At 37.1% G+C, this 16,947-nt stretch overlaps 1 protein-coding gene across 1 annotated transcript; it reads right to left on the bottom strand.

The window, feature by feature from the left end:
- Window positions 1-441: 441 nt before the first annotated feature.
- LOC126976258 (uncharacterized) lies at window positions 442-3,440 on the bottom strand. The gene is made up of 2 exons (XM_050824509.1): window positions 3,424-3,440; window positions 442-3,230 (listed from the first exon to the last, which is right to left on the bottom strand). The coding sequence occupies exons 1-2, from the start codon at window positions 3,433-3,435 to the stop codon at window positions 513-515; spliced, it is 2,730 nt and encodes a 909-aa protein (XP_050680466.1). The 5' UTR covers window positions 3,436-3,440; the 3' UTR covers window positions 442-512.
- Between the last annotated feature and the right edge of the window lie 13,507 nt (window positions 3,441-16,947).

Below are 16,947 nucleotides of genomic sequence, written 5' to 3'. Positions count from 1 at the left end.
GCATATTAATATGTAACCACTTCCAAAAAGTCGAACCTCATTAAACACACAATAAAAAAGTGTAAACAAAGTTAATGTGCTTTAATACTACGAATTAGTCCAAAATGTGATTTTAAATGAAGTAGTGGATATGGACAAGTATTGGTGCAAATATCGAGTCACTATATAGTATAGGTCTATCTCTCTATATAGTATAATAGGTATCTATCTTATACCAAATAATTATTTCACAAATCTCTCTCAGATTGACACATCTCGGTGCAGCGGCAAGTAAAATCAATCAAACCACTTTTTATGTTCACCACGGTCACTGACTTCGTTCAGATGTTTTTATTTAGGCTATTTCAATAAAATGAATAAAAAGTATATCGCGTAACAGAATCAGGGAAAGTGGTATTGCATAAGATTGTAATTGGGTGACACCAAAAAATAAAACAAATATGATTTGAAAGAACTATAATATTAGCAGTCGTCTATCCTATATCTATAATTAACATAATTAATTATTCTAATCAACTAATTTTCTTGCTACCTTTGGTGCTAGTCGTCTTTATAAAGAGATTTTCTTTAAAAGTTTTCTTTCTTAGGCCTCCCTTTTGACTTTTGGGGTTATTACTCGATGCCATAGCGGCTAGTTCGCTGTCCAAAAGTTGAGGGATTGATATCGGTTCAAACCCATACTGATATTGTGGTTCTACAAACTGAGTTCTACCATTATATCTGATGTGAGGTCGAGAGGCGTGGGCAGAGGCATCTTTAGGCTCTTCGTTTGTATACCGGAACTCGTAATGGGCGGGTTTTGGTTTGTTATGTTTACTTTGTTTATGTGCGGGTTCACGATAGTGGTAGGTGGGTATAACTGTATATTTCTCACTCTTTTTCTCTTCTTTTTCATCGTTGCTGTATGTTTCTGGTTTTTGATTATTGTACAAGGCATAGTAATTTTCTTTATTCTTATGTCTCTCACCAAGACCTTCGGGCCGACTGGCTTCGTAATCTAAGTAATACTTCTCCTGCATTTTGTCTCTTGCTTCCTTATAATTTGACCGGGCGAACTCAGGAAATTCATCTCCTCCAGCCTGGTACTGTTGTAAAGGTGTTTTCTCTATATTATATTCTGAGTAATACTTTGGTGACCCGTACGTCTGTGGATTATATATTTCTTTTTCAACATCAACTCTGGGTGTATGGTATGCAGCAAAGCCATATGCGGCATCCATATAGCTTTTTTCAAAGTCTTCTTCGTTTTCCTCACGGTCTTCTTCTTTTTCGTTATTATTTTCCCGAACATCATCTTTTGCCTCGTCGTTACTAACTTCTTGTTTTGGCGTCCCTTTAATAATTGGAGCTGATGAATAAAATGATCTAGGATAGTCATACCTGTGAGATTCTTCCTGTGGATGACGTGGAGTGTGTTCTTGAGTCTGAATATGTTGATTAGGATCAACTTTTATTGAACTATGTTCTCTTTGCTGTGGTTCTATTTCAATTTCTTCCTCGTGTTCGTGCAATATGATTTGTTCTTGTTCCTTGGGGAAATGGGCAATATTTTTAGGACCAGGAGATTGTGGCGAGTGTTGTTGTAACTCTTTTGGTTTTTCCTGATAATACTGTACTTGTCGATGTTCAGGATTATAGTCCTGAGTTTGCTCAGGCACCTCAATATAATGTATTTGTTCGTCATAATTTTTGTGGGGTATATCATCAATAGGTTCTCTCCTGTTTTCTTCTTCGTGTGATTCATCAGAGTTTTCAGCTGAATTATGTTTCTTATTATTGTTATGTTGCCCTTCCTCCTCATCTGCCTTTATGTGATATATCAAATGATTTGGATCTTCATGGCTTTCTACGCTGCCTCCTGGCTTGTGTGTCGGTTCTTTAACGATTTTGACATAATTATATCTAATAGGCTCTTTTTGTGTATGCTCCTCATAATTATGATGAATGGGCGCTTTTTCTTCGTGATGTTCATGGCTTATATGGACTGGTTCCTTCTGAGAATTTTTTTCATAACTATAATGTACAGGCTGACTTTGTGTATTCATTTCGTAATTGTAAGTTTTGGGTGCAGTCTCAGTTTCTTTGTTGTAGCTTATTTTCTTCTCTGAAACTGTTTCCTTGTAGTTCGGAGAATTTATTTCATACACTATCTCAGGACTTTCATTTGGAATATCCTGTTGTGCCGTAACTGTCGGTGAGTCTGGTTCGTCTTCATGTGGCACATGTTTCTGTGTCACTTTTTTGTGTTTTCTTTTCGGTGTTACCTTCTTTTGATTGTCTTTAGTGCTATCATATGACTTAGTATTTTGGACGACAAATTCCATCTGATGCTTTTTCACTTCTTGAACATTGGGAAGCTTATGATAAACTGCTGAATTAATTCTGGGTAAAAAGTGTTGCACTTGTGGCACTAAAGGGTTAGCAAAATGCAAAGGTTCCAGAAGACTTAGATCAAGTAAAGGTAAAGGAGGTTTTGTAATCAAATTCACAGCTATTTTTTTTCCATTTGATACTGTTGTTATCGTAGTTTGCTTGGGAGCGTTCAAAAGTTGCTGCGTTTCATCATTATGCTGGCTATCGGCAGTTTGCAATCGTTGAAATTTCGGTTGATTCTTAAGGTTATTAAATTGTTCCACTGTAAAAGCATTTGCATAAATATTATTATTGTTACTTGGCTGTTGTTGTGGCAACTGCTGAGGTTTAAACTGTGAATATATAATTGATGGATTTCTCGTATTTTCAGTAAACGAAATAGGTTGTTGTATGGTGTATCTATTTAGTGTTTGAGGAAGCTGGATATTTTGTACTCCGTATTGGCCGGGCGCAAAAAAATGAGGCGTTGAATGTTTGTACTGAATGCTTGATGATACCAGTGGTTGACTCAGATGTACAGGAAGATTTTGCAACTGAACAAATTGTTGTGGAAACATGGATTTATAGCCCATACTCTGTGGAGTTCCAGCAAATTGATTTCCATATGAATCCTTTAAAAATCCGTTGTTATTTTGGTGATTAACACTTGCTTCTTTAATTGGAAGACTTTTAGGGGCAACTATACTCGGGACATGGAAGGAGTAGGCGGCATACGGAGCCACACTAGCGTAGACACCAACTGGAACGTTTTTGTAGAGTCTACTTTCAGCACTGACATTGTCCTTTAGTTCTGAGTTCGTTAAGCTCTTCGCTAACGTTGCAGCACATAAAGTCAGCAAGCACACTACTATTCGTACCTGGAAACACAAATTTAATATAAAGCACAAATTTTAACTATAATGTTATCGAGCCGATCACTTTTAATGAAAAGGAAGATGAAGGAGTCTACGAGTCACCCAATGGTGAGAGATCACAATAGCGGCCGGCTTTTAGAGTAAAGAAAACTAATAAAATTATACTAGATGAGTAAGTATTAAAATAATTGAATACCTTTGTCTCCATGTTAGGAGACGTTGTATCTACTAGAGCGGAAGCAGCACTGCGCCCCGGCTGTCCGCACCAACGCTTTTATCGAATGCTACGAGACCGCATTACTTTTCCCGCACCATGTTATATCACTCCACAGCTAAGCTTCGCATACTCTACGAACACAACGACAGCTCTCAGCTTAATTCGACCGTGACATTAACTGAATAGTTTCCAGTTTAATTATAGCGTGAACTTCCTAAATAATCAGTAAATTAACAATACGTAATAACTATCTAATACATGTTGTAAGAAGATAATTATTGTTGTGATAAAAACTAAGTAAAAAAAGCTATTGTTAACTTCAGGTTAACGAGCAGTCAAGCATAAATTTCACCTCGTCAGCTATCCAGACGAGCGTGGGGTTAATTACTTATTTTACTTTTAAGTTCCACCATTTGTTTTTTCAAGTTCCACCACCAACTAAGGATACACAAAACCGAGGGTGACACGCTGTTCGACACGGCTTACTACACAATTTCAGAATTGTGAGTATACATCGATATTTAGATCAATAAAATAGATCCCATCGTAATCACTACTTTCGCACGCTATCACAGAACAAAATTTAAAAATACTTAAGTATTATACCTTTAAAAATATTTTACATCAATAAAGCGTAACAAAGAGATATCATGTACTTATGTAGCCATGGTTAATATTAGCTTAAATCAATCGGTTACGCCAGTGAGCTCAACAAAAATCTCTTTAATTTTTAACAGTACCTCCCTAAGTACCTTGTTGATTCCATGCCTCATTACGTTGCAACATTTTATTAGATCTTACCATCTTTGTGAAGGTCAAAATGTTGTACAATTTTGTAGAAAGTTAGAAGTATTAAAGAACTAATCTGTTCGTCATTCTATGCAAATATCACTAAGCTAAATAATATATTTTTTTTGTATATTTCTTGATAGAGTGTGCACAATGTAAAACCACATGTGCAAAATAAGTAACAATGATCATCATCAGTTTTCTTAACATTTCGATGTTGTAAGTAAGTAAGTAAGTAAGTATATCTTTATTTGGAACAAACACTACAAATACACGAGAACATTTACAAAATTTAATAACAAATAACATGAAAAAACTTATCTTAAAAAATTACTATAATATACCTAATCTAAGTAAAACTAACATACATTAAAAAACTAAAGTAAGGCTTATTCTATATCAACATAATAAGGTGGTATTTGCAGTGTTATGTACCAAAAAGGTTTGCTACTCAGCATATTAGTTGGGTATCACCCAACACTGATTTTCAGTAGCTACCTTCAATAAGCCGGCCGTCGCGATAACAGCCACAAGTGCTTCCATTATTAAATACGACGAATACGTTGTGACGTAGGTACATATATACTCGTACCTATAGCTCGAAATGTAGATAGGTAGACCGTGTGTGATGTGCATCAGGGTAATGCTATAGTATGGTATAGGGGCTCCTGTTTCCACAATAAAACCACTAGTGTCCAATTTGCGTACAGTATTGGCCAGTTACCTACTCCAACCAACCCAGCTAATTCCAGAAGTTCAGAACATTCCTGGGCTGTTCGCAGATTTTTTGGAGCGACCTCGTATTAGTTAAGGTTTTTGCCCGTTGGTTGGCCACCCCCGCACATTCCAGGATTAAGTGAGTGACCGTTTCGTCCTCGGCTAGACAGCCTCAGCACTTAGGACTGTCCGCTACGCCGATTGTGAAAAGGTCTTTTTTTAGTGATGTGTGATGATGATCCGTTAGGGTGCCCACCATTATACGGATGTCATGTCTGTTAAGGCTGATAAGTCTTCGTGTCAGTTTGGGCGACAGTGCAGGTATCGCTACTTTCGACTGTCTACAGCTTGAGACATTCATCCATACGGTGTTGTGTAGGTTGTTGGTGAGAGAGCGTATCCATGAGTGCATTTAGCTTAAGGGCAGTGGCAGAAGTGGCAATGGACCAGCCACTTGGGTTGCCCATGCATCAGGGTAAGTTCGAAGTTTTGTAGCTGGCAACATAGCACGAAACGTCATTTAGTGCCCCTTATTGTTAACCCATTTCAGGATTAGATGAAACCAATTTGCTCTTGTTCTAATTTCTCCTTTTAAATCGGATAATATTTGTGTTGGATAAAGTCACTCACTTATACAGAAACTGAAGAACTTTTAACACAAACACATTAATTGAACAGTATTAACACAAACGTTTTATTTAGACACACAAACAAACACTCATATAAAAGATTTGATCACAAATACACACTGACTTACACATACTTCATTAACTTTTACTTATCATTAACACACACCCAACGCACACATTCATTTTATTTTTTTGGTAGACATACTTTTTAGTAATTATAATATGCTTATGATTGTCTGTAAATAATGTTATATTAATAAGCTATGGAAGAGCGGAGTCTTCTAACACATGCGCTATAGTGCTTAAGGCGCGGTCATACCTCAATATCCACAAAAATTGGTTTCTTAGGGAGTCGATTACAACATAACGCAATGAAAATATTCCGACGCAAAAAATACAGTGCACAAAGAAGGATCTAAAAAAAATTTTTAACCGAATAGAATATTTATATATAATTTGAAATATCCAATAAAAAATTTGGAAGTTGCTTCCCTAAAACTAAACTTTGGAGTCAAAAATCTCCACATTTTCAGCGATAACAACATTCTTTTTTTAAAGAATTGAATAGAATTAGTACTTTTCTAAAAGTTAAACCGAACAATTTTTCAATTTTATATGTAAATTTTGAATAAACAAAAGAAAATCAGTAAAATAAATGCCCATTTGCAGCTTAGCCACATGATCAACACAAATATTGTAGGGTTAGTTGTAGCGTTTACAATTCTAGTCAGTCCGCGCCTTAAAAGGAGGCTCCAATCATGAATATTGATTTATGTAGGTAGGTGGTATTTTAAATTCATCGTTAAAACTTATATTTTAGTGTAAGAAGCACAATAATTTTTGAAATTATAAGATTTAGTTTAATTCTATAAAATATAATAAAGGTATTATTATACATAATTTATTCTATCAGAATAATCCTTTTATCAGGCACTTTATTTTAAAAAAAGAGAGTCTTTACCTACTCGGTAAAGAAAACCCTGTGTTCATTAATAATGAAAGCCATACTTAGTAAAAATATGTCATTAACCTATTAATTGAGTGTAATCCTTATTTCCAACAGCTTATTTTTCTATTTATGGGTCAGTATTTTAATAGTAGTAGTATTTACTTAAACCCTCCTTTTCAATCAAACTTTAAACAAACCCGCAATAAGGTCAAGAGCAGTGGTACATTTGGAAATTAATGCCGACATTTTCGTTCCATTTATCGGTTTATTAGATACCTGTTAAGGTTGCGTTAAATAATAGCTTTCTTGACGATTATGCCGGACACCTAAATGTAAGAGATATGGTAGTATGTAAGGGATTGTTGGTAATTAATGTGTTCCTGGTTTGCGGATTGAAATGGACTGTGACACTGGGATAAAATTTTAGTTTTTTTTAATATCGTCGCACATGTATGTACTAAAAGGCAATGGAGCAACATAAATAATTCATTACTGTGAATGAAGTATGCGTTATAACCTAAGCACATGGTTGGATTTGGTACGGCCGGACCATCAGATAATCCGGTGGGCGCCTCGCACCAATTGGTCCTCTGTTGTACTCAGTACAGTCCGCACGGTACTAATTATAATGTTTTGGGATGGACCATGTAACATACCATCGAATATGGTCCGGTACTGGCAGTGGTGGATTTACACTAGGGGCAGTTGGGGCAAGTGCCCAGGGCGGCAAAATTTTGAAGGGTAAAAATTTTTTTTTAGTCTTATGAAGATTGCTCAATATAATTAATTAATTCTGATGATTAATAATTTTTGGTTTACTTGATAATTCAAGAAATTAAATTTATCCATTATTTGTAAATTATAATTTTGGCACGTGCAGTAAAAAATAATAAGAAAAACGATTTAATCAATTTATTTCCTTGGAGACAAATATTTATTCATGTTTTTAGAATATATAACATATAATAAAGATTCTGCAATAAATTAGTTATTTTAGTTTCGAAAAATAAATAATATCATAAACTATAAGGTTTAGTAAAATTCCAGTATTGGGGCGGATTTTTTTCCGGTGCCCATTAATGTATTAAGTTTAAATCCGGCCCTGGATACTGGTCCGCCTCCGGTCTTTCGGTCAGACCAAACCCGACCATGTGTTAAGGCTATTACAGTTGCAACCGTCGTTTCAGTTAGAATAGAATGGAATTGAATTCATGGAATGTTTAGTCTCTAACGACGCGTTTCGCTGGTCTTGTGTGGTGTGACATAAAAAAGTGAATTATCTGGACTTATCCTGTATCCGAAATTAATCTGATGCACTATCTATTATATAATATGTATAATATTATATAAGACTATAGTGTATCCATTGAATAGATATAAAGTATTATTGCGAAAATACGAGTGAAGTACCTACTCAGTAATTTTCCCTTACCGAATGTACGCAGATACACCTAGTCTAACTATATTTACCTACTTTGCTACTAGCGAATACCTGTGGGTACCTATGTACCTAATTGAATTAAGCAAACTGTATTTAAATTATAAGAATTAACGAGAGTATGACTATTTAAACCGAACGTTTTTTTTATTTAATTTGAGCTGATTATTTTGTATGCAGCTTATTATACTGAACTAGAAAATTTTGTAATTTGATCGTATATAGGTGTAGGCTGAGAACACTTTCTCTGGACCGCACGCCCTCGTATCTCAGGCGCGTCGGCTGTGACCAGTGACCACATGCGCTCGAGGAAAGTCACAGGAAAGTTAGTGTATCAAGTTTAAAGATCACTGTACTGAGCGCGAGTATAGTTCAAGAGCGTTCTGTGTTTTGAGTATAGTTTAAGAGTAGGGTCAGTGGTTCAACAATTAACCACTCGTACACAATTAGCCTCAAACATTTCGCAAACGCGACGTTGCCACCTCGTGCAATATTTAAATTCGGGCGGCGCAAACGATATAATTTACCCCGCTCCCTAGTTGGCGGCGACATTTTCCATAATTAAAACATGTTCTGCGTTTTGAGTACCTATAGTTTAAGAGTGCGTGTTCCATATTTATTTAAATTATCTTCAGTGTTTTTCAACCTTCTGCGTGGGATCCCCTCAGATGAGGAAGGAAGACATATGTATATACAAAAATAATTAAGATTTTATTTTAATTAAAACACGATACAATTCCATCTGTTGCAAAATGGAATTCTAGTATCCACGATAGATGACATTAATTAACAAAGAACAGATAGATGTATTATTATATTATGCAGGTTTGTGTTAACACATATTCTTTTAAAAAACATTTTCTTAAAGTATATAAGATGTGCAGTATGATCTGCCCGCAATACGATCATGCCTCCATCAAGAGCTCAGCTCGTTTTTTTAACCTGATTCGTTTTTTTTAATGTGCTTAAGAACATAAGTAAGTACTTATATTTTATTTGGATTCAGCAGTTATAAACTGTAAACTTATATACGAGGGCTGCACTAAAAGTATCGGGAATGGAATATTTCCACTGTTCCTGTCATATTAAAATCTTTTTAATTGAAAACTCCTTGGTTTTAAAAATCGAATACCATTTATTTATTTAAAAAAAGATTCTCGGTCTTGTCACAATGTCTTTTCAAACTTGTTTAGTCGTTGAGAAAATGGAATTGACTCGAGAAAATTCTAGAGCAATGATTTATTATGACTTTCGAAGTGGTTTAACACAAAAACAGTCTGTTGACCGGATGATTTCTGCATTTGGTGATGAAGCCCTACTCAAACCACAATTTATCGCTGGTTTGCTGAATTTCAACGTGCTCTGTGAAGAGCAAAAAGCGGCTCGCGTAACTTGGTGCGTCAGAACTCTCGAAAGATTCCACGCAGGATCCTCAAATGCTGTATACAACTTCGTATCAGGTGACGAATCCTGGATATACGCGTAAGAACCCGAAACAAAAAACCAGTCACGAGTTTGGGTGTTCGAAAATGAGTTAAAGCGAACAAAAATTGTTCGTTCACGGAGTGTTACAAAAAAAATGGTGGCCACGTTTGTCTCCAAAACCGACCATGTTGCGACTATTCCTCTTGAGGGACAAAGAACGGTTAATGCAGAATGGTATGCTAGCATTTGTTTGCCACAGGTCGTTTCTGAACTCCGTAAAGAGAACTGCAACCGCCGCATCATCCTCCATCACGACAATGCGAGTTCTCACACCGCGCACAGAACAAAAGAGTTTTAGAGCAAGAAGACATAGAATTATTAAACCATCCGCCGTACAACCCCGACCTAAGCCCTAATGATTTCCATACTTTTCCTGAAATAAAGAATTAATTGCGTGGTCAGAGGTTTTCATCACCTGAAGAAGCTGTGGACGCCTACAAAACAGCCAGATTTTTATCACCTGAAGAAGCTGTGGACGCCTACAAAACAGCCATTTTGGAGACCCCAACTTCCAAATGGAATGGTTGCTTCGATAATTGGTTCCATCGTATGGAAAAATGTGTCAAATTTCGCGGAGAATACTTCGAAAAGCAATAAATAAATTTTTAAATAGTAATGTTGTGTCACTTCCGTGATTCCCGAAATTTTCAGTGCCGCCCTCGTTCATCCTGTAGGTTGGAAGCCACAAGCTGAGAGTACTATCTTCTTGCCTAGCTACTGGCAACCCAAGCTATTTCGTTCAACGGATCAGCCTAGCTATCCAACGTGGAAATTATGCCAGTATTCTTGGTACACTTCCCAGTATTCATGGTTTTAATGTAATGTCATGGTTTTGTAAATATAGTTATAAGATTTGTTTTACCTGAGAGTTGAACAAGACATATTAAGGTTTATGAACGATAGGTACTGTCTGAACGATACGGAACGCGAGAGGTCGCTGGTTCGAGTCCCGCATCGTTCATAAATTTTGCTTACTAATTTAATTTGTGTAATTAATCCCAGAAGTGGGGTCAGTGGGAAGAACGTGCGCAAGATAAGCGGGCTTCGTGTTTTTTTTAAATGTCGCGGGCGTTTATTATTAATAGCCTGAGGGTGGTCGCTCCATTCCCAAACTGTGGTATCATTGTGTCATTTAAGTTATAGTAACCTTTACCACATAAACCTTATAACATTTCTTTTGAATATCGTAACATGTACAAAAAAATGTTTAGTTTTTAAAACATACATACCTACTACCTTCTTACTAACTACACTTAACCGAGTAAAAGGCATAACAAGTTTTTCTTTGTTCCTGGTTGATATTATGATTATTACAGTATCTAGAAAATTAGCTAATGTGCCCGTGTAGGTAAGTACCTTCTATGAAAAAGGTCAAACAAACATACAGGTCACCTGATCGGCAACGCTCTTGTGATTCCTCTTGTAACAACCTTATAAAGCGTCGAAAAAACTTAATTACATAATATGAATTCTAAAACCGACAACACATTGGTACGTGGCGGGTGAGAATCGAACCGAGGGCTCTGTGGTGAGAGTCAACGGTTCAGCCTATTGCATCACCAACGGTAAAGGTACATACATACATGATTATCAGGAACATATTGAACGGCAAGAGTTAAAACAAAACAAATCTTATAACTGTATTTCCAATAAAACTATCATTATGGGGAAGTTTCCAGAGCTAGGCCTATTGAGGCGCGTAGATAGTACTATGTACCTACATTCTCCGTGCCTCTGGGCACCACGGGCCAAGTGTCTCGACACAAAGACGTAAGACTCACTGAGACCGACATACGAGTACCTATTTGATAAGTTCGCTGTCTTCATCAGGAGTTAAAATGTTTATTTATATATTTTTTCTTGTTCTTTAGGACTTAGGTAAGTCAACGATATATAGATAAGACAATTACTTCCTTGTCTGCCAAAGTGAAGACACTAAATCCAGGATGCCGTTTAGCAGGGACGCCATTTTCTACCGCAGCAATAATGTACAATGAGTTATTATTGTGTTTCGATTTGAAAGGAAAGTGAAATATAATGACTTGGTTTATGAGACTTTACATCTTAGGTAATTTTTGGGTTTACAAGCACCATGAACGGCAATGCATTGTTATGCTCGTCTCGTCACTCATAAAAAGAATACGAAAAATAATAATGGCATAGAAACGCCTAGCTCTTACTTTACTTTGGTAAACACAAGTACAGCTTTCTGAGATGAAGGTAAAAATAAAAAGTAGCAATTCTAAATAATATTGACATTATTGAGGCTTTCCTGAATCGTATTTGACTATTATGAAGCACGATTTTTTCTGAGTGAATTTGTCAAAACTGAGAACGGGAACAATTTTTATTACGATAAGCTGATAATATTGAAAATATTTGTGTAATGCAAATCAAGTAGGTACGGAAATTTAAAATCCGCGTTTATCATCTTATTGTGGACGATGGCATAAAGTCACGAATCTCCGTCGAAAAATAATAAAATCGCGTAAGTTCGTGATAAATCTATTTGCCCGAATTCATTGTGAGTCGAAAAGCCAACACCGATTTTGTCGGCCGATGACGGATTAGATGTACGTGAGCGGTAACCGTTGAGTAACCGAATTTGTTGGGATTTCTCGCCAGTCTGTCAGCAACTACAGTGCAAATTAAGTTTTATTATTGAAACACATTCTCAAATAAAAATAAATATTGACACACTTTTACACAAATTATCTTGCCCCAAAGTAGGCATAGCCTGTACTATGGATACAAGACAACGATATATTTAATACATAATACTTACTTAAACATACATAAATACTTATAAACATCCACGACTCGGAAACAAACAATCATATTCATCATACTAATGTATGCATCTACCGGGATTCGAACCCGGGCCCTCTAGCTCAGTAGGCAGGGTCACTAACCACTGGGCTATAGGGGTCGTAGAATATTCGAAGGACTTCTTGGGTTATAATTTTAATTCTGCAAAAAGGTTGTATTCTGTACATTAATTTTTCATTCACAGTCACACGCCGATATCGCTGACGTGGACGAATTAAATTTTTAAGAGACATTTACATTTCTTCGAATTCCTCCATTATAAAAAACGTGTCGCAACATAGTCAACTACAAAAGCGTTCAATGTCGGCCCAAAGTGTACATACACTGTTGCAGTGTAAGCACATTCATGTCCGAGTTACTCATCCGGGTTGTTCTGTCCGCCAAAATAGGTTTTAGTTTACGCGAGCCGTTACACGCACTAACATGACGTTAGATTTTGAGGTACATTGAAAAACAAGTTCTAAACTTTTAACAGCCGATTTAACCCTTTTACTTGACAATGTATCTTTGCAGCTACATCAAAGTTTAAAAAATTGTAAGTCTATCTTTTTTTGCTAAAACAAAAAAAATCTATGAAAATATTTCGATGTTTTTATGCTCTTCGAACGTAAATTATTTTTTTAACGTAGGCAACACGGTTGAACTTTCAAACTCCTTTAATTTTCAACCGACGACGTGCTCCCGCGCAAACAGGTAAGAAAAATTGTTGTTTTACTAAATTAAATAATATGCAGTATAAATAATTATCTGGTGGGTGGTTTTATTGACATTTTAAATGGATTTATCTCGTCGTGCACACTACCAAGTGTCCAACAGATTTGTGTTTATTTGGGGTGTATCTCGTGGTACACACTGCCAACTTATCTAAGAAGTTTTATAGAATCTTCCTGTATCTACACGTGCACACTGCCAAGCCCATAAGCGATTCATTATGCTTAAAAAACGTCAGCTTATTTTCTGTTTTTAGGTAAATAAGTTGCATGTGCTTTCAATGGGCAGAAAAATACTTGCTTTGGTTCCAGAACCCAATCAATCATCAAATGATATGGAAAATTCGGAGTCTGATTGTGTATTTGACAATATTATTTTTCAAAAGCACTTTAGTTATGAATCTTCACCGGTTACTTTGCTTCCTTCTTCGCTTCAAAATCTTCACTTACTTTCTGATGATGAATGTGACCTTGGAAAAGTGCAAACGATATCCGATTCCGGCCCTTCAGTACCAGCACAACCCCTTATTATTGAACTGATGATATTGAACCATTTCCATGAACTCTTCAGCTCAAGATTCTCTTCTTTCGGCCATTCCTCCGTCACCAATTGCCTACTTGAATTTTTGTCAAACCAAAAGACCGAATAGTACCTGAAACACCTGAGCCATCGCCACCAACAGTAGTAGCTTCACCATCATCATCCAACGTAAAGAATACGCGTTCTAAGCAGTAGATTAACTGTAAAGAGACCAGTGCCTATACAAAGAGAGCAATTAAATTTCTATTGGGTAAACAAGAAATTTGAACATGAGGCTGAAATACATAATAAAGAGTTACCAACTACGAACAGTATTAAAACGACACTAGAATATTTCCATTATCTTCTCGATGTCAACCTGAATATGATAACAGAACAAAGTAATTTATATTCAACTAAAGCAATCGGTCGCTATCTTAATATTTCAAAGCAAGTTGTTAAAAAAATGGCATATGGGAATTGTGAATTACGATTGCGTGGTGGGGCGAGGTTTTTGACCGACAAAACTCTAAAGAAAAAAAAGTACGAGGCTCATACTCTCGAGTCGTGTGTAATAAAAATAAAGTATGCATTGTAAAATGGCATGATAATAAATTTGTCACCGTTGCTGGAAGCTATGTGGCAGAGACGCCAGTTGGTCTGTTGTCCTGAAATCATCAGGCACTACAAATCGCACATGGGAGATGAAGATCTTACGAACATGTTGTTTGCCCTCTACAGAACTGCAATGAAAATTCGTAGGTGGCACTTGCCAATATTTTCACAGATCTTGTTTGCTATGTGCGTAAATATTGGCTGGATTTAATATATTAGTATATAATACAAGGGCTATTGAATTCTGGGAGACAATAACAATCAAACAAATCTGATTGTATGCCACCAGCATCAAAGAAAACCATCAAAGCCATGAGGAATACCTCAGATTTAATGGATATAATCATTTTCCGACATTTGGGCCCAAGGGTCGATCCAAACTTTGCATAAAAGGGAAGACCAAGATCATGTGCATGAAGTGCGGTATGAGACTACGCCTTCTGCCCGTCAGAAACTGTTTTAGCATATAGCAAGCAGATCTGAGGAAATCTCATTTTGTCATATTGTTTCTCAGAGAAGCTTTTGTATTTTTGTTTATTTTTATTGGTTCTTCAACAGGAATGACATTTTATGTTTTTTTTATTAATATTTTAACAAAAGCAACAAATTTTTTATTAAAAATGCAATCATTTTAATTATTTTTCTTACCAAGTTATGGGTAACCTGGCTACGTCACTTTGGAGATACATTGAAACATAACATGTTAAGGACTCTTGGCGGCTGTAGGGCGGGGGTATCGTCAATGAATTTCTCTCACGGACCTTGGTTGACGCAACCCCTACTCCCAGCATCTGTCCGATGCTGGGTTTGGCGAATGGTTTAGAGGAATATCAATACAGCGACCCTCTAAGCAAGGCCAGTGGACTATCCTTCTCGAGGTTGCCGCCCGTTTTTTGGCCAAGTGCCTCCATAGAGTCATCAAATAATTTACACTAAGGTAATTGGCAGAACAGAAACCTCTGGCCGCCCTCCCCCAACCTACCCACACAATCCTTTCCTCCTTCACCTCACCTCGCGTGATCGAGAGGTCGAGGGCTCACTAACATCAATGAGTAAGGAACTTGCGATCACCTACGTGTTTGTGCCGTGCGTGGATACCCGTAAGGAGGGAGTAAGGAATCCTGATGGTTGAGCGGATAGCGGTCGGTCAGTTACCTGCTTGATGCAACACGCCTCTTTGGCCCTGATCTTCCTCTTAAACGGGCGGTCGGGGACTAGCGATTCTCGATCAATCGGCTGTGGCTTCCCGTCAGAGGGCTGCCGGCGAGTGACCCAAATCCATGTGGGTGCCTATGGCCCGGTCGCGGATGTTGAGGTGAGCGCGGGAGGCTCTCTTCCTCACGTATGCGGCTTCTACATTACTCGGTTACCGTCAGTCATCAGGTATTCACGGTGAGGGTTACTATATCCTCGCAGTAGTCCTGGCGGACATGTACATCAAGGTGCATGACGTCCCCTACTGAGGCTCCAAGGCGGGTGGGGCACTGACGAGGATGAATCTTAATAAATCTCTACCCGGCAAACGTTGTTTTGCCATATAAAGTATAATTCACGCGATAGTTTTATAAGTAATAAAATATTGCCTATATTATAGCCTGTACATCATTTTGTTCTATTGTCAATAGTTTTTGCAGCGCACGCAAAAATAGGTTTTCGATTTTACACCTTGTGTTACAAAATAGCAATTTTATTACGGATCCCTAATTTTGAAAAAGAAAACATAGCCTATAGCCTTCCTCGATAAATGGACTACTCAACACTGAAAGAATCATTCAAATCGGACCAGTAGTACCAGAGATTAACGCGTTCAAACAAACAAACAAACACTGCAGCTTTATAATATTAGTATAGATATATAAGTATAGATATGAATGTTCGTTTTCGAGTCATTAGTTTCAGGTTCATCTTTTTTTTATGGAATAGGAGGACAAACGAGCGTACGGTTCACCTGTTGTTAAGTGATCACCACCGCCCACAATCTCTTGCAACACCGGAGGAATCACAGGAGCGTTGCCGGCCTCTAAGGAAGGCGTACGCGCTTTTTTTTAAGGTACCCATGCCGTATCGTCCCGGAAACACCGCGCAAGGAAGTTCATTCCACAGCTTTGTAGTACGTGGAAGAAAGCTCCTTGAAAACCGCACTGTGGAGGACCGCCACACATCCAGATGGTGGGGATGATATCCTAATTTGTGGCGTGTTTTGCGAAGGTGGGATTCGGCGGCAGGAATCAGGTTAAACAGCTCTTCGGGACACTCCCCGTGATAAATGCGGTAGAAGACACACAATGAAGCGACTTCTCTACGCAACGCCAAGTGATCCAGCCGTTCACAGAGCACTGGGTCCCCGACAATTCGACCTGCTCTATTTACTCTAATAATAATAAGAATGTAAGTAAGTAATACTTAAAAAAAATCATATAACACAAGTACAACAGGGTTGAACTCGCCATACCTAATGTATCATTGGACCTCGTAACTTTAAGCGGGATAGCTTCGCCTAGTAACAAAACAACCCGAGTGGGTAGACGTCGTTGATAATTACAGTAAGTAAGCTGTTTATAATATTAAGTTTTATTTTGTTTAGGGCTTGGCACCGACTTAAATCCTATCAATAAATAGCACATACAAATAATTGTATTTTGTTAACATTAAAGGCATTAAATAGGTCTGCAGAAGAGAAGTATTAAATTAAATATTTGCTAAGTTATTTTATACAAGTTTTTGAAGTCGGTTTTTTTTCGTAGTTTTTTTTTTGTTATTTCGAGATTTCAAACAACAAAACAATTGTAAACAAATGAACACTTGATGAATAAAACTGTAAA

The sequence above is a fragment of the Leptidea sinapis genome, chromosome 40 (assembly GCF_905404315.1).
Source record: "Leptidea sinapis chromosome 40, ilLepSina1.1, whole genome shotgun sequence".
NCBI classification, from domain to species: domain Eukaryota; kingdom Metazoa; phylum Arthropoda; class Insecta; order Lepidoptera; family Pieridae; genus Leptidea; species Leptidea sinapis.
Note: the sequence above shows the minus strand (reverse complement) of the source record. Positions and strands in the feature narration are given on the sequence as shown.